This window comes from Pteronotus mesoamericanus, unplaced genomic scaffold (assembly GCF_021234165.1).
Source record: "Pteronotus mesoamericanus isolate MK-2021 breed Mesoamerican mustached bat unplaced genomic scaffold, CSHL_Meso_final contig_82, whole genome shotgun sequence".
Classification (NCBI taxonomy): Eukaryota; Metazoa; Chordata; class Mammalia; order Chiroptera; family Mormoopidae; genus Pteronotus; species Pteronotus mesoamericanus.
The window spans coordinates 1438247-1457393 of NW_026555265.1; the positions used below are offsets into that span (position 1 = coordinate 1438247).

Consider the following 19147-nt stretch of genomic DNA (forward strand, 5'->3'; position numbering starts at 1 on the left):
TTATCTTTTTTCCTCTTGTACATTCCAAATTTCTATGCTAAGAATGTATCATTTATAGACTGTAAAGATCATTGTTTCTATGTTTGAGACATTAATTCTGTATTTTAAAGAAAATATAAGCTGCGCTGGATGGGTGGCTCAGGTGGTTGGAGCATCATGCCATACACCAAAAGGCTGTGGGTTCAATTCCCGGTCAGGGCACATACCTAGGTTGTGGGTTTGATCCCTGGTCGGGGTGCTTACAGGAGACAACCAACTAGTGTTTCTCTCTGACAATATGTTTCTTTCTCTCTCTCTCTCTCTCCCCCTTCCTCTCTTGAAAAAAAAAAAAATCAATGAACATATCCTCAGGAGAGGATTAAAATAAAAGAAAACATAAGATCTCAGGTCTGACTTCATTCTCTGTGGCGTTCTGCTCTGCTCTTGAGAAATGTTTTCCCCAACCAAGAGGAAATCCCACCCCAGATGGGTCAATTCATTTACTCACATTCTAAATATTTCTGGAGTTGGTCAAATTCTTCTGGAGTGAGGGAGACCCAGCGTTCTTCACTCATCTTTAGGCTGAATACTTAAGGCCAGGGATGGAGTTTTGTTCACGAGTGTGAAGCCGTGGCCCAGCCCAGGGTCTGGCTCATTGCAGGAAGGTGATGGACAAGCCCTTCAAGAGATGTGTCGCGGACCCAAGTGTCTATGGCAGTGGTGGACACTTTTCAACAGATGAGCGAAGTCCTCTGTTATTCCTCAGGGAGCATCCTATCTTAGTCAAGGTAAATTCAGAAATCCTTGTTTTTCCTGGGAAGAATTAGAAAAGACATGGTGAATGAGAGTGTTTAAACATGTGAGCCACCTTTTCTTATTTAAAAAATAATCTCCAAATTTTCTTTGCTGCAAGTTTTTAGGAGGTAATGGTTCTCAAAGGAAGGATGCTTCCCTCAGGGAAGCCTGAAGAGGATATAGAGACCAGACCAGCACAACTCCAGGTGAGTGTCTGACTGGAGGGGTGGGGGAATGGGTGACTTGTATAAGTAGGAAGCCACACTTTTAAACTCTGGGGAATTTTAAATGCCTTCCATGGAAGGTGGTAGTAGAGACAACTAAGGGCATCCCCAAGGCATGAAAATGTTTCAGGCTGTTGTGTGCCCCACATGTACACAATAAATTCCAAATTTCACCATTAGAGCTGTTCATCTTCCTCTGATGAGTCACTCTGGAAATTCAAATGGCCCCCAAGGCTGGCTACCACCCTAGTGACTGAAGCAGTTATCTTTCCTCTCAGAATCACAAAAAAAAAGTGATCAGAGGGCAGGCCTGTGGGCACCAGTGTGGGAAGATTCTGAGGGAGGGAAGAGAGATGGATTCGGACAAACACTGAACATCTTTTTCTTTGAGCCTCTCCCAGCTCTGTGGCTCCTACTGTCAGTCATTAAATCAGTTTAGTGGGTTGTGAGACTAATGTGAGAGTTTAGTGGGTTTTAGTGTGAGTTTAGTGGGTTGTAAGATTAAGTGCCAAGACCAGCACTTAGTAACATGAAATAGATGAGGAGAGAATGGGATGGAATGCAATGGAGTTGAAAATAAGAGCCCATTTCTTTTCAGGTATATATACATGTGTATAATAATCATAATGTAAAAATGTATTTCTTATCCTGGGTTGAGGTTAAAAAATGTTGGAAAGACACCAATCTAATAGGAGGACAAATTAAAGGCCAATGTTACCAAAAAACAAGCCCAGTTTCAGTAAGACAGGACCCATCGTGGAGAGTCAGACTTCAAGGCAAGTCTGGGGAGCCTGAAAAGTATGAGGAATGACGGAGGGGCTGGAGACTGCTTTATACAGTTTTCTGAAGGCGTGGACCTGCAAGGCTAAACTAGAGTTGAGGGCAGGTGTTGGAGATGTGGCCTCTGTAAAGACCTTCCGCCAGTCAGAGCTCTCCCGCAGTATGGGGAATGCATGACAAGGGAGCAAGATAGCAAGAAGCCTGCATTCCTTGGAGCATCCAAGTTGTAGTTTCTCTCCTTAAAAAGTTGAATTCTCTCTTGAATCCACCCATCAACTGGATTCTGCTCCTCGGCACCTACTCTTGCCAAAGTCCCCAGCTACCTAATTGCCAAATCCAATAGGCAGCTTGCAGCCTTCCTTGCTTCATTTGCTCTCTCTGCAGACTTTGCCATGGCAGAAAACAACCCCCCTGAGCCTTTTTTATCTTTCTGAGCATTCCTCCTCCGTCTCTTGCTGCCTTTCCTTTGCCATCATTAAATACTGGTATTTCCAGAATCCTATCCTGAGCTCCCTTTCACTCTACATCCCTTCCCTGAAAGCTCTCATCCTCCTCTACAGACTCAGCGACTCCCCAGCTGCTCGGGCCCACACTCTTTCCTCGCTCTGATCTAAATACCCAACTGTCACTATGACTCCCTTGTATGTCCCAAACTGCTCCAAACTGTCACTTTCCCAGGCCACTAACCTACTTCTCATCTGTATTCTGGTTGTGCCCTGAGAGGAGCCAGTACTCAGCCTGAGTACCTCCCCCTTTCTTTCCTGCCAAACCTCAGAACCAGTTCCAGAATATGACTGTCCACTCTGTGTCTCCTGATCTCTATCACGCCAGCCAGTTCTTTAGCTCAGACCCTCATCTTCTCTCATCTGGTCTCTGACATCAGCCTCCTGCTGGTCTCCCTGCCTTGAGTGTTGCTCTCCTCCCCTTGGCCGGCTCTAAATTGCCAACTAGATCATCTCTCTCTCAGTAATAAAACTCTTCAGTGGTTTCTATTGACTATAGAATAAAATACAATCTTCTTTTCATGATACACAAAGCTCTTCATGATCTGATTGTTGTTTTAGTCCAAAATTGAGGAGTGACCTTTAAAAATATTTTCCATCATACCAGGAAATTTAACATTATGACTGGTATTACTACTGCTGCCAAACACTTATTTTACACTGTGCTCTATGCTTTACATATATTATCTCATATAGTCCTCATGACAACCGTGTAAAGTAGCACAGCCTTCCCTATTTTTAGATGAGAAAAATGAGGCAAAGTGTTTAGTGGATATGGTGAGGAGAAAGAAGGAACTGCCAATGCTTTTGTGTAAGAATGCCTCTCTAATGTATGGTTCTACATACTTTCAGAAGCACAGAGCTCTAAGAGGGCCCGGAGACACACTACATGGTGGAACACCATGAAACTCAAGATCGGAAGGCAGATCTGAATCCTGGCTATAATGCTTATAACTATTTAACTTTAGATCTTTTTTTTTGTTTGTTTCTTAAACCTTGGTTTTTTAATCTCAAAAATGAAAAACCTAATAAAAATTACCCTGAGTTAGTGTTAGAATTAACTGAGTTAATATATGCAAAAACCCTACCCCCAAACCCCACCTAGCACAATGCCTATCACACAGTGGGCACTCAATAAATAATGATTGTTATTATCCTATTACAAATACAACACAGCAATATGACTTAAACAACCAGCTGACAAGCAGTTGGGGACAAAGTTTTTGTGCTCTGCCAAAGGTTTCTGAACATGCTCTTATCCTGCTCCAGGTTGTTGTAATTTTGTGATTATTCTTCAAACTTTTACCCACTAATTTGGCATCCACTGATGATGCTTGCCAGGATTAATCATTACAATGACAGTGAGTTTCTAATTCCATTGTTACTTCTGTATTTATTAATTGGGATTTTAGTGTTAGGAAGAGTTTTCTTTATTTTTTTATATCAATTTTAAAAATATTTTTATTTATACTATAAATACTACATATAGTGTAAATATGTAAAATATAAACAATATTTATATAAATATGTATAAATGTATATTGTATTTAGATAATATATTTATTTATATTTATGGATTCTTACTTTACTCAATAGGTTATAATTCATTACTATAATATATTGTTTTGATTCTTGCATTTTCCCAGACTTGGTCAGTGAAAGCTCATGTGAAGTAGTTCTTTGTTCTTTAGACATAGTTCCATCATTCTTTGAGCCTATTTTTATTTTCTGGGATTACAAAATATTTCAGGCCTATCTTGTCCTTCCTCAGTCCTATCCTGAAATCAGTCATTTCCAAAGCCTTGATTCCTTTTAGTGGAGAATGATATTTGAAACCAAGGTGTGGGCACTAGCTGTGCTCATTGCTGTTGGGGTGTCATTGCTTCTAGGTCCTGTCAGGGACAGAGCTGGGAAATATATGCATGTACACATATACACACACATATCTCATCTCTGGTTATCTCTCATCTTTCTACATATCTACCTATCTACCTACCCATCTATGTTAAAAAACCCCAAGTTCATACTCATACTTCCAAGTACAGTCAACCCTACTATGTGCATTGTAGTCTTCCTCTTGTTCCACATTTTTAAACTCCCTTCTCAAAAAAACCTTTGTTTCCATGATCTACAATGCACTTATTTGCTTAGTCCTGAGGTACACAGGAAGTTGTGTCAGAACTACAGGCACATCTCTGTGAAAAACAAAATGAAGCAGAAGATTTCTTTACAGTTCTTTTATCTTTAGCCATCAGTATATTCTCAAAATACTGTTTTATAAAGTTATTTAGGTTAGTTCTTTCCCACTCTTATTAATTTCTGTTGGCATTTCACTTTAGAGTTTTATTTTTCTTTATTCCCATTGACTCTTTTTTAGTATGTTTCCAAAAGCCAGAACTTTATAAAAAGTTATTCTCAGAGGAGTATTTCTTTTCTCCATTCTTTCACTGTGTTCCCAGCCCCCTCTTTTCCATCTTTTTCCTCCTCACTCCTTCTGGTTTATAGTTTAGCCTTTCTGTGTTTATTTTCGCATCAGTGAGCAGATTCATTGATCTTTTCTTCTTTCCTTTCTTTCTTACACAAAAAGCAACACATTACATATGAATTATCTTTCACACATTGTTTTTTTCCACTTAACAATGTATCCTATGAAACACTCCATAACTAATCATAGATATCTTCCTCATTTAGAACCAAATTTGACTCCAAACACTTCTTAAATCCTTTAGAGGCCTCTTTTGGCCTCCAGGATAAAGAGCAGGCTCTCTTACCAGTTTCAGAAGATTCCTTATGTATGGTACAGCTCATTCCTCCATCCTCATCCCAACTGCTTCCTGCCCAACATGTTTTACATTCCAACCAAATCAACTACTGTCTACTCTTAGTATGTGGCAACGTGCCTGGCACATGGTAAGACCTCATAAACATTAGTTAATGGACTGACAAACACACCATGCCTTTAATCTACTTGGAATGGTCTTCACGCCTGCCTTCTCATAACAAACCACTACTCATATGTCTGGTTCCACTTCTTTTATATAGCTTTTTGAACTCTTTGAGAAAACTAAGCTGTTCTCTCAGCTGTGTTTCCACAGATCCTCTGTACTTCTCTATTATGGTAACTGACAGTCTTGTGTTAGAGATAGACACCCCAAAAATATTGGGTTGGCCAAAAAATTCATTTTTTCCCCATAAGATGGTTCTAGTAGTGCTTAATTGTCTTTAACTTCATTCAAAACAATTTTGTTAGGTTGTATGGTGACAGCTGTCATATTCAGCGTGCATTTTTTTAAAAAAAACCTATCAAAATTGGTGAATTTTTATGCAGCCATTTTAATATTGAAGATGGAAGAAAATAAGCAACATTTTGGCATATAATATTTTATTATTTCAGGAAAAGTAAAAATGCAACCGACAAGCAAAAAAAAAAAGATTTATGCAGTGTATGGAGAAAGTGCTGTGACTGACTGAACATGTCAAAAGTGGTTTGCAAAGTTTTGTGCTGGAGATTTCTCATTGGATGATGCTCCACGGCTGGGTAGACCAGATGAAGTTGATAGCAATCAATTAACTCATTAACTGAGAGAACAATCAATGTTATATGATGAGGGAGATAGCCTACATCTTAAAAATATCCAAATCAATAAAGTTATTGGTGAAAATGAAAAAAATTGTCTTTTATTTTACAGAAAAAAACTAAACCGACTTTTTGGTCAACCCAATAATGAACACCCAAGCGGTAAGAGTAGTGGCACACAGACATGTACAAGGAAGTACGGGGCCATCTGATGGGTCTGGGGTGGGCACAGGGGAGCAGAAGATTCCTGAAGGAACTAAGGAGGGGTAACAAGATAAAAAGGTATGTGTTGCAGTAACTCAACAAATGCTCGTGTTATTACCACTTTTGTTCCGCTGTAGCTCAGTGCTTGGCTTCTTGGTGAATGGAGCTGCACCATTCTCTATTTCTGTCAGGGAAAGTTAGAGGCTTGCAGTGCTGTCTGATGCTGTAAATGGTACCTGCTGACCATGCTAACACACGACGGCCCCCTCCTATTCGTTGGCCTTTATAGAGATGACAGCTACCGTACAAGAGGGCTTGCTCCTGCCAACATCACCTGGCATTTCCCTTTCAGCAGCCTGCCCTATTGCTCCTGTCTTAGATGCTCTTGACAGAAATAACAGTCATCTTATTACCACCCCAAACATCTTTCCTGACAGAAAAAAAAACTGTAATAGGGTTTTCTAAATAACACTCAGATTAGATATTGTCAGGCTGGGATGGAAGAAGAGCATTTTCTGTCCCTACATCTATTCCACTCTCAGCAATAGCTTCAGCTCCCCAGGCCTCAGTTTCCTTGTCTATAAAATGAGGGGGTACGAATAATGGTTTCTGACTTACTTTCTAGCTCTGCAATTTCATATCCTGGATCAAACTCTATTTGTTCTGAACAGATGTCAGCATGGAAATCTCAAGTCAGGAGGAAGACAGCAAATTCAATGGGTATTGAATTGCACCCCAGGTCTCTATTCATTTGAATGAATCAGCTATAGCCAATTATCCAGGAACAAACACCTCTTCATCTCCTCTTTGCTCTCATAAAAACATTAATTCATGAATATGACATCAGATTGGGGGATTTTACTTGTATGCATCTGATGATTTATAACAAAACCATAATGAGCATATTTTTAAAAGATAAGAATGACTAAAAGCTAGTGAGATAAAAACCCCACTCTTCCCCGATTTGTGAGGTGTCACATCTTGATAACTGCCCCATCTCTGGGCTTTTGCTCCTACTGATCCTTTTTTAACTCACTCTTATGCAGCCTTTGGAGTTCAGTTCAAGTATCACCGACTCTAAGAAGCTCGCTTTAATTACCCGGAATGGGTGAGCATATCTTCTCTGCTCTCCAATAGCTCCTTGGGCTTTTCTCCATGACGGTACTGACCAAATGTCCCAATGAGACTCTGAGCTTCTTCAGGGTGAAAATGGTGTCTTGCCCACTTTGTAGCTCTGGCTGCTACAATATTTCTAAGGGTTCACTTCTTGGCCACTAGAAAAGTGGTTCTGAACCTTTTGGACTGAGACCATTCATGTGGAGCAGAAGATTCTATCACAGCTGTTTGCATATCCCAGTAGAAAAAGAACTGGGTGATAGGAAAGAACTGGAGAGGGACAAAAGACACAAATTGGCATGAAATTATTGATCATGTTATTTATGAGTCACTTATTTTATAATAAAAAGCATGAATCAGTGCACACATTTTATTAAGATAATGTCTATATTAATTAACTATGAACTATAACCTAGAAACTTACACTATCCACGTTATTATTCCTAACCTGATAATACGTTGGGAGTTATGTAAGGTGCTTGAATTCATCAATGAATTGTCATTATTGTGGTAGGGTTACATTGGTCTCCTGGAAACCATGCATCTTGATATTCGTGTCCTTTTTAGTGCCTCCCCTTTGAGTCTGGACTGTGCCCGTGAGTTGCTTTAATCAGCAGCATGCATTAGAAGTGACACTGTGCCAATGTCAGGCCTAAGCCTTGAGGAGGCCTGGCAACTTCCATGTTTGTGTTCTTGGGAGCACTGAACTGTCATATAGAACCGTAGCCATCTTACTACAGAGATGACGGAGAGGCCACATTGAGAGAGAGGCTTAACATTACACGGAGGAGAACTGGGCAGCCCAGCTGGTGACGAGACCTGAAACCCCTGTGTAAGATCCCGGGCAGGCCACCCCAGCCAGCCCTCAGTCATTTAAGCTGTCCCAGCTGTGGTGCTGGATGTGGAGGGCAAGGAGCCCTTTTGGATTTTATATCCCTCGTCCACTTGATGAGGAGGAGAGCTGAGCTGTCCCCGCTGAGTCACCCCTGACCCTGATGCACAGAGTCATGCAAAATAATAAACTAATTGTGGAGCCAAGAAGTTTTAGGGTCATTAGTATGCAGTCATAAATAACCAAAGCAACTACATAAGCACTTTTGAGGGCAGATTACATACATATCTGTTTAGCAAAAGGATATGCTTGACTCATGCTTGAACTTGTCTTAAACCTAGTAATTGGAAAATTAGAGGCCTAAATACCTTTGATACAATTATGTATCATTGCATGCTGTTGGGTTAACCAAACATCCTCCACAGACTAATATGATAATGATGAAGTTAAGTGAACTATAATTTTTAATTAAAAAGCAAGAAGAGCAGTATCTGAACACCACAACCAACTCAATACAAATCTGACCTTGCAATGATAACTATGGGACTTTCCCCCAGGTCTCAGGATTCTAACCTTCTGGCTGAATGAGGAGGCAGTAGTTGCTGAGCATTTAGAGGCAGCCTGTCTTCACAGATAATCGAATTAGAGCCCCCCGGATACTTAGTAATGGGCTAATTTGAGTTTATAAATAGCAAATACGTGTAATCCATAATATCTCATTTAGTAATTTAGCAGCATATAGTCCTTATACAAACATAAAAACAAAAGTCTTGGAAGTACGTGCTACCCAAAGGAATTCAGAGACAACTTGCATTTAAGGACTTTGCATTCCATGAGTGGTCTCAGATTGAATATAAGAATCCTTGCTCTCAGAGAGCTGTGAAAATATTAGGCTGAACAGAGCTGCCCAGGTGTATGCGTTGGGGAGGGCGGTGGGGAGCGGGGGTCAGTGGTACCCAGGAGAGGCATGCAGGCTCCTGGGAGAAGCTGAGATGTGCTTCCTGAGGGGCCTGCCTTAGGTATAGGCAGGCAGTGTCAGGCTAGGAGTTACTACAGTCCAGGGGCATCACAGCTTGAGTGTGAGTCATTCATTCATTCACTTATTCACCTTATGCAACAAATCATTACATGCTAATAAGTCAGAGCAGCAACCTTCATTTATAGATTATAACACATCTGGTGCTTTGCACACTTCATCTACATTAGTCACCATACCTTGGAAGGAAGGTATTTTTCATGCCCACTTTACTGCTATAAAGTGAGTAAGAGACAGAACTGGTATTTGAAACCAAGTTTGTTTAGATCAAAAGCCCACTGTCTGTCTTTTCACCATACCACCTCAGGATGAATAAGCATTGAGTACATAAGGGCCAGGCCCTGGGCTATGTGCTGATACGATCAATAAGCCAACTATCTAAAGACTCATTCTAGAACTGGAAGGTAAATTGGAGGCCAGGGGAATAACCATGACATGCTCCTGGAAAGCCATTATTATTTGAGGGGGAACAAAATCTACATTATGTAAACATAAACACAAAATGAAACAGATTGCAAAATTTGCAGGAAGTGTGAGGTATAACATGAGATTTCAAAAGAACCTGCTTTTACCCTGGGGCCACCTCTTACTGTTCAGAAAACGGGGGAGAATATTCACTTCGCTTTACCACTAGCGGTGCTATAGGGGAGAGGCTGAAGGAGTGGAATTGTGAATTGCATCACTACAGTCTGATTCCAGGCTCCACAGCTGAGGGTCTGATGCTGGGAAGGGATTTTGAGAGGAGATTTCCTTCACAAAATTCCTACCAGGGGAAAGTGACTCATCTCCAGTGTCAGGAAGCCTTCTGCTGAAAGCACCAAGCACAAGTCAGGCATTGCAATGAGAGACACCAGAATTCAGATTTTGGTTCTACCACTTACAATAGTGAGACATTAAACAGGTTGTTCTTCATTTCTAAATGGGGATAATAATAATAGTAATACATAGTTCACAGAGCTGTTATAAGACTTACTTGTATAATGTTTATGAGAGTCACAGCAAGTAAAATTTCCTAACAATGGTCCTTAAAGTGTGGTGCTCACACCAGCAGTGCTGGCATCACCAGGAATATAAGAAAAGCAAATTCTTGGAATGCATCCCAGACCTACAGAAATTCCAGGTGGCTCAGCAATCTGTTTAAAGAGCTGTGGAGATTCTGATGCAGGCCAGTGTTTTGAAAGCACTGCTTTATACTGATGTAAGGGACAGGACTAGGAAGAGAAGCTTGGAATGCTTGAAGCGATTCCTTCTCCTTAAGGCAGACAGATTTTGGATCTCCCAAATCATTTCCACTTTCCTGAGGCAATAAAACATTATCGAAAAACCAGGGGCCCCTGATTGCCAGTCATCCTGCCTAGCTCTTAAAATTCCCATGGTATAGCATATTCTCTGCAGAATTTTCCTTTCTTTACGATCTCAATCTATGTTTTCACATTTCTCCTGTAACATTTTGTGCCACAAATATAATCTCAAGAGGGCACAGAACAGGTAATAGGAGTTTCCTACCATAAAGTGAAGGGGACAAAAACAAATGGGAAAACCTGAGGTGGTGAGAAAATGACAGCTCTGTTCTCACCACAGCTCATCCCTATGTCAGAAACAGAGCTTTCCAGGAGGAGACCCTGCATGGCATGGTGTGGGGCGCAGGCAGGTCTTTTCTAAAAGACAGCACCAGAAATGTACCAGGTATTGTGGTGGCAGTGGTGAGGTGTGTGCTTCTGTGTGTCTGTGTTTTCACAGGAACCATGACAAAACCACACCAGATAGACAATGTGCAAGTTTGGGATGGTGGGTGAAACCATGCTCAGGTTGGTAAGTTTCTGTGGACCAGGAGGAACCTGTGACAAGCTGGCCCAGAGCATCCTCCGCTTCATTCTCTCACAACCCCGTCTCTGACACCTTCTGATCGCCTAGTTTCTAATTCTCCTTTCTATTTTCATCCTCCACTTGCTGCTGCCCATAACAACAACAACAACAACAACAAAAATAGCCACCATTTATTGATAGCCTGCTACCTGTTCTTCATCAATATAATCCTCAAAATAATCTTTCAAGGTAAATATTATTACATCAACACACCTAGGATCAGACCGTTTGCAGGCAGCTGAGACACCATTCAAACCCATGCCTGCCTGAATGCAAAGCTTATACTCCCTCCAGGGTCTCTGCTGGTTTCCAGATCTGGGGAGGATTGTAAACTGCCTGCGGATTCATTCTATGGTTCATTCTGGGAGCCCAGGATTCAGTTTGTGGAAGGCTCTGGGCAGCCATGTGCCCCTTCTTCCACCAACTCCAGAGAATCAATAATGTCCTAAGGGGCAACCATGAAACAATAATTCAGCACCATGGACAACAACACCCAGCGGGCACTTTCACCTCATTCTGACCCTAGATAACAAATCCCTGGGTGGCCTCGTCCACTCCAGAGGTGTCTAGGGCCCAGCTTGTAAAACACCTCATCGATAATAACTAACCTTTACAACATTCTAGGCTGTCCTAAGCAATTTACTTGAATTATCTGGTTGATTTGTATCTACCACATAACAGCCCTATGCGGTAGACACAAATACTATGCCCATTTTAAAGATGTATAACCTGAAGCACGGAGTCACTTGTCCTAGGTTGGGTAGCTATTAACTAATGGATTCAGGATTCACATCCAGATAATCTGCCTTTGGAGGTGTTCTTCGCCATAAGGCCACGTGACACAAAGATAGCAGGCACTGTAACACATGGCAGTATGTGGAATAAGACAGTCATAAAGGAAATTTATCATAGTTTTAAAATAACATGATTTGAATAAAGCACAGAATCTAAACTATTTCATAGGGGTTCATCAATTCCAGTTTCAGAGGCACCACAGTTTGATGAGGTTTTGGTAAACTGATAAGAAGGATAGACTCATTTCCTGAGCAAATGAGAGAACGTGGAGTGATGTGGACCGGAGCCCAAGGGTCTGATCCTGGTAAATATTAATATTTATAGGTAGGTGACTTTTTCAAAGTCACTTTCACTCTTCCTCATTTTATAATTGTAGAAAGTGGAATAAGTAATATTTAAGGTTCCTTTGAAAAGTAATACCATTTCTTTCCAGAAATGTTAGACATCAACTCTTTGTTCTTGCCACATAGGAGCTGGTGCCATCATTTTAGGCTGGAAAATGTCATTTGTTTTTATACTCATCTGAACCATACATCACTAGATAGGAATAATGCTAAGATATTATTGCCACCTTATCAAACCTTTAACAGTATCTTTATTGATTAGAAAGCACAAAAACAGAAACTCTCCAACACTGCTGGTATGGAAGGAAATTAGCCAAAATAGCACTATATATCAATAGCTTCAAAATGTGCATTTCCATGTAGTTTTAATTCTGTAAGTTTATCTTAATAAAGTAATTATGGACAATAATAACAGCACTACATTTGTGACTACTATTACCTCTACAAGATTTCATCTCCCAAGACATTTTTGGTAGCATTGTATCTAACAGCAAAAAGTCCAAACAATTTAAATGTCTCACAACACAGGAATGTTAAATACCTTTTGGTACATGCATCTAATTAAATACTTTGAAGTCACTGAAATTCAGTAAAAAAATAAAAAATTGAATCCACAGGAGAAATGTCTTACACAGATTAAACATCAACAACCACAAGTGAGTTAAACTGTGAAACTCTAAGTATTTGTAGTAGTTGACTGTGTCAACCAGCTCCTTCTGGAAAGAAGGATCTGTTCCCCCAGCTGCTTGGGAGTGCTGCTGGCAGGCAGCTGTCTGCTGTCCACCCTTTTCAGGAATTGCCTAGGGGAATTCAAAGAGCTGCCTTCCCAAGGTCATGCCTCCTCCCAGGGCAACCCACGTCCCATTATTGAATGACACAGAAAGGAAGGGTGTAACAGCCTGGTCCCCTCACTCCAACCTGGAGCATCTCAGCAGGACCATCTGAGTCCAACTTCCTTTGCCAAACTCCGCTGTCCCTTCACTTCCACAAGCGATGATCCCAAGAGCACTTTAAAACTAATGACAGTCCTGCACTGCCATTTCCATTCCAGAACTGCTTCCCAGAAAATCTGATCTGTAACAATATGAAAATTTTGAAACCCACATGTTCTTAAGTAACATCTTGTTTAAAAAGAAAATAAAAAATATGAAAGCATTGCATATCATTCTAGTAAATGTGCAGTTTGGTTATAGCAATGCCTAAAGGACACTTTTAGCCTTAAATGAGTTTCTTAGAAAACAAGAAAGATTAAAAACATGAGCCAAGCCTCCAACTCAAGAAGCTGGAAAAAAGAAGAAAAGAAATCTAAATAAAGCTGAAGAGGGTAGTACTAAAGACAAAGCCAGAAAGTAATGAGCTAGCACACAAAACAAAACAACTGAACAGTTAGTAAATAAAACCAAAAGCTCTTTTAGTTGTTGAAAAAATAATAAAATAGACAATTCTTTGAAAGGGGGGAGAGAGAGAGATAAATAAGGACGAGGAGGAGGAGAAAGAAGAGGAAAAGGAGAAGGAGCAGAAGAACAGGAGAAGGAAGAGGAGGGGGAAAACCAGAAATATTAGAAATAAAAAGGGAGCATAAATATAAATGTAAGAGGTTTTATCAAATTATGAGAGAATAGGGTATTTAAGTTTACAGCACTACATTTGAAAGTCTAGATGAAATGGAATTATTTTTTGAGAAAATATAAATTATCAAAAGTGATTTAACAATCCAGTTATTTCACTTCTAAGTATTTATCTAAAGAAACCACTAATTTGAAAAGATAAATGCATCCCTATGTTCATTGCAGCATTGTTATCAATAGCCAAGACATGGAAGCTACGAGGTGTCTATTAATAGATGACAGGAAAAAGAAAATGTGAACCCAGGCTAGCTCAGTGGGTTAGAGCGTCATCCCTATACACCAAGGTTGCTTGTTCAATCGCTGGTCAGAGTACATATGAGAAACAATCAAAGAATGAATAAATAAGTGGAACAACAAAGCAATGTCTCTCTCTATCTCTCACAAATAAATAAATAAAAATTTAAAACCCAAATATTTTTTAAGAAAAGAAGATGTGGTGTGTATACACAGACACACACACACACACATACACACACAATGAAATATTACTTAGCAATAAAAAATGTAATCTTGCCATTTGCAAGAACATGATTGGACTTAGAGGGTATTATCCTAAGTGAAATCAGTCAAAGATAAATACGATAATTTAACTTATATGTGGAATCTATAACAAACAAAATAAAACAGAAACAGAAATAGATACAGAGAACAAACTGATAATTGCTAGAGAGGAGGGGATGGGGATGGCTGAAAAGGGTGAAAGGGAATAGAAGACACAAACTTCCAGTTATAAAATAAATAAGTCACAGTTATGTAATGCACAGCACAGGGAATTTAGTCAATAATATTGTAATAACTTTGTGTGGTGATGTATGGTTATTACCTTATTGTGATCACATCGAAAGGTATATAAATGTTGAATCACTGTTGTATACCTGAAACTAATATAAAATTCTATGTCAACTACACTTTAATTTTTAAAAAGTGATTCAAGAAGTAGAAAAGCCTGACTAGTCCAATAATAACTGATGAAACTGAATCAATATTCAAAAGTCTCCTTGCCTGACCTTCCTGATTCAGACAGTATTATGGGAAAGTTGTAAGAATCATCAAGGAACAGATAATTCTTCTCTTACATAAGTTATTCCAGAGCCCAGAAAAAGATGTTAAGTTACAATTTATTTTATAAGGTCAGTATAACCTAGTTACAAAAGATGAATAGGGAGAGCACAAATAAAAACAAATTACAGACCAACCACCTTACTAAATTAAGCAACTCCCCCCCCCAGAAAAATAATAGCTAAATCCAGTAAAGTATTAAAAGAACAATATGTACAGTTTATTCTGGGAAAACAAGGATGGATAAAGATTACAAAACCTATTATATATTACACTTTTAACAGAATAAAAGAGAAATTCATATGACCATTTCAATATAGTCAGAAAAAAATCTATAAAATTTCACACCAAAATATTATGGAAAAGCAAATATACCTCTAAGCACATTAGAAGGTAAATGGAACATCCTTTACTTCATAACAGCTACCTGCCAAAAGTCCTCAGCTGCTTCATACTTCAGTGGTGAAACATTGCTAGGAATGTAATGTACAACATGATGACTATAGCTAACAGTGCGATACATTAAGAGAGTAGATTCTACAAGTTCTCATCTTAAGGAAAGAATATTCTTTCCTTTTTCTTTTCTTTTTTTTTGTATCTACATGAAATGATGGATGTCAACTAAACTTAATGCAGTAATAATTTCACAATATATGCAGGAGAAATCATTATGTTGTAAACTTTAAATTTATACAGTGCTATGCATGTCACAACTAAATAAAACTGAAAAACAAATAAAGCTAACAAATAGATAAAAAGACAACAAGATACTCTGGGAAATAATATGTAAATGTGTACTTATTTAGAAAATAAACTGCAAAATATTAGGAGCATTACCATTAAAATCAAGAACAAAATAAGAATGCACATTAAGAAATCTACTATTCAGCAACCTACTAGAGGTTCTAGACAATTAAATTAAATGAGACTAAGAAATAAGAGGTGTGCATATTAGACTAGAGAAGATAAAACTGTCACAATTTTTAAATGATTTGACAGTATACCTAGAAAAACCAGGAGGATAAAATAATAAAACTATTATGAAATTTTAGCAAAGTGACTATATATAAAATCAATATTAAAAATGAAATGCTTTCTGGTTAGACAAGCCATATCCAAATAGAAAATAAAGTGTAACTGAAAAAGATTTCAAAATTTTAATGAAAAGTGAAATGTGCCCTGGAATAAACCTAACAAGAAATGTGTAAGACCTTTATGGAGAAATCTATAAAAATTTACTGAAGGACCTAGAGGAAAACCTGATTAAATGGATAAATATCTTAATCCTGGAAAGGAAGGCTTAGTTTAGTTCTGGTACTTATTAGCTATGTGACCTCAGAATAATTTAAAGATCTTAATTGGGCTGAGCCTGCGTGTCCTCATTTATAAAATGAGAATAATAGAATCTCCTTTATGCAGTTATTATAATTATTAGAACTTTTAGAAGGAAATGGTATTTTCAAAAACTTAGAATTATATGTAATATTTTAATTGTGCAGATATATGTATGTACCTGCAAAGAAGAGAGAGCTGGGAGGATATACATGGCATAATAGTTACCGCCAAGGAATGCAATAGAAATTAGAAATTGAGATTCCATTATATGTAGTATCTTCATTCTTTTTTTAAAAAGGTAATTTATTATTTATATAATTTTAAAATAAAAAAATCCCATATTTTTCATCATCTTAGTCTGTTTCTTTCTGTTTTCTTTGGCACAACCAAGTCAATCTTTTAAAGTTAATCTATGTTGGTTAGCGATTGAGCCTTATAGCACATTGATTCGAAGGTACATAGCTAAGCAGTTATTGTATGGAGCACAAATATGTGTACTACATATAACTGTGTAGTATGTATGGGACTACATTATGAGCAATGTGCATTATATATCTTTTTGTACTTTGTGAGCATTATATGCATATATGTGAATTTTGGCACTTAGAATTATGCATAGATATACTCCATGGTTAAATAAAGGAATTCCTTATACCTGAAGTTTTTCTACACCAGAACTGTTATTTTGTACATCATAGTGGCCTTTTCTATCTTCTATTTAGCCTACCTTTTCCTGTAAAGTTTGATTAAAATAATAATGTTAAAAAGGCATTTATACTTGTACATTTACCCACCTCTTGGTATGTGTAAAATACTGTAATATGAGGTAGAACAATGCAGGGATGAATTAGGACTGATCTTGAGTCTCAGTGAATGGACAGTTCAGTGGAGGTACCAGAGAGCGTCCATAACAGCTGTACTATTGAGCTGTGTGAGCGAAGGCCTGCAGAGCTCAGAGACAGGACAGCTAGTGCAGAGTGATGCTCATATGCTTGACTGAGAAGAAAGGCTCTTTTTTACTAAGTGTACCTGACGCGTTTGCTCTAAAGGGCGCAACTACTGAAATCAAGACTTCAAGACTCCTAAGTTGGGTCTAATTTTAAAAGATTTCCTTCATGTTATGAGGTTATTTCTTGTATTTTGAATTTCAATAAAAACTATAGCTAATGAATTCCTCAGTACTAATTAGGGGTGTGCCATTTCATTTTCCCCAAATCTTCCAAACTCATGAGCCTTATTAGCTCAGGAGTGTGTATGGGTGGGGAGTGGGTGAGATATCACCACACCAGGGCTTGTGAGGTGAAAAGAACTTCTCTTTGACCGCTCCTTTGTACCATTGGTTTCTAATGAGAACAAAGTGCCAACACTGTCCTACACTTTGAAATCTAGATCTGTCAGAAATCAGGAAAGATATAGCCCTGGAGTCCAACACATGTTGGCCAGCATCTCACCCTTGACATTTCTCAGATTTGTGGCCTAAACACATTACTTATTCTTACTTAATCTCTCTGAGCCCAAGCTTCCTCAGCTGGAAAATCAGAATAGTGTTATCACCTTACAGAGACATGGATGAGACATAATGAATATAGATTTCCTAGCATGGTGCCTAGTATATAGGGTTCAATAGATGTTAATTGCCTTTCTTTCTTCTTTAGCAAATGCAGGCAAATGTACCTTCTGTGCCTTGTATAATAGATGAAGAGGTTTACGATGAGAGAAGGTAAGAATTTAGGGATGAAAAATCTTAGACCTCAGTTTAAGGAAGAGGATGGAAGAGAAAGATAATGCTTTTCAGAACCAGTTGTAAGAGATGAAATAGTATAAATGTTCACTTTCACCCCTAAGAAGCAGTTAATGAATAAAGCACAAAACTATGTCATGGGAGTTTTGTGGCAACTTCTGCTTGCGGGTGTTAGGAATGGCTGGCTTCATGAGCTAGATTAGGATACTGGAGGGTTTGGCAAACGAGCAGAGTTAATCATGTGGCTGAATGTGCTTAATAAATTGTAGTCCAACTGGAGAGATTGACCTCCCTGAGTGAATCGCTTTGACCTAGACAAAAACAGACAACAGAAACCAGCCCTTACTAAAGAAGAAAAAATAATTTGATTTGATTGACTGACATTGTTTTGATCAGAGCATGGAATCACATGCTGAGTTTTGTTAGGTGAACATGCTGGTTCACAATTTATCACATTCTGTTGATGACGAAATCCCATGCATTTATACAGTCCTTCAATCGTTCACTAGGTGTGACTTTTAACCATATAAATAGATCTACTCTCAGACTTAACCTTCCTCCCGCCTCCATCCAACTTCAAAATGAAATTGCATAGATTTTCCTCATTTTTTCAATGGAAATGTCATTCTCCAGATTCAGTATGCTTGATAATTGGTATTATTTACCTCTGAACTCCTTCCACCTCCAAAATTTGCATACCAAATTAGAAACCAACCTTTTGTTTTATATTGTCTGTCAGCTCTGTCCTTGTGACTGGCCTCCAGGTTCAGGGTAAGAGCCTTCTGATAGCCTCAGCATCTGCTTCTAGTCTTCATAACTTCCTTACTCCGTTTCAGCCTGTTCTGCATATAAACACTTTACGAAAGCTACTAGTTTCAATTATTCTTTTTCTCAAGGACCAGCAATTGCTTTTTATTGCCTATCAGTTTGTGTCTAATTTCTTTTCCCGGCACTCAAGGTCCTTATCATCTAGTCTGACATAAGTCTCCCACTAGTTTTGGGCAAAACAGTGAAAAACTTGGAACTATGGATAATGATTGTCATGCATTCTTTCTGCTGGCAGTTGGGATGCTGGTATAAAAAGAAAGCAAGCAGTTTCAATACTAGACACAGCTTTCTGGTTCACAATTTATCATATGCTGAAAGGGAGAGTTCATGTCTAATAATGAAAGGCTTGTATCTCTGGAGCATGGGGCGGGGGCCAGTCAAGGAACTGGAATGACACATAAATCTATCCAAAGTACTGAATTTCTAGTAAAAAAAAAAAAAAAAAGACAGACATGAGAGGAGAAGTGCCTGGTGATGTATACAAACATACACATCTATAGGGTTA

At 38.7% G+C, this 19147-nt stretch overlaps 1 protein-coding gene across 6 annotated transcripts in view; it reads right to left on the reverse strand.

Moving 5' to 3' along the window:
• Nucleotides 1–19147, reverse strand: part of DGKG (diacylglycerol kinase gamma) — a 191693-nt gene that overhangs the window by 156766 nt on the left and 15780 nt on the right. For 5 of the 6 annotated variants that reach the window (XR_008530109.1, XR_008530106.1, XR_008530105.1 and 2 more), the window contains exon 2: nucleotides 488–792. Coding sequence is in view for 1 of the 6 variants with exons in the window: in XM_054585079.1 (XP_054441054.1) it covers nucleotides 488–554 (67 nt within the window). In the remaining 5 variants the exon portion in view is untranslated. Of the gene's footprint in view, nucleotides 1–487; nucleotides 793–7161; nucleotides 7291–19147 lie in introns of those variants that run through there. The other variant, XR_008530107.1, reaches the window with a different exon arrangement.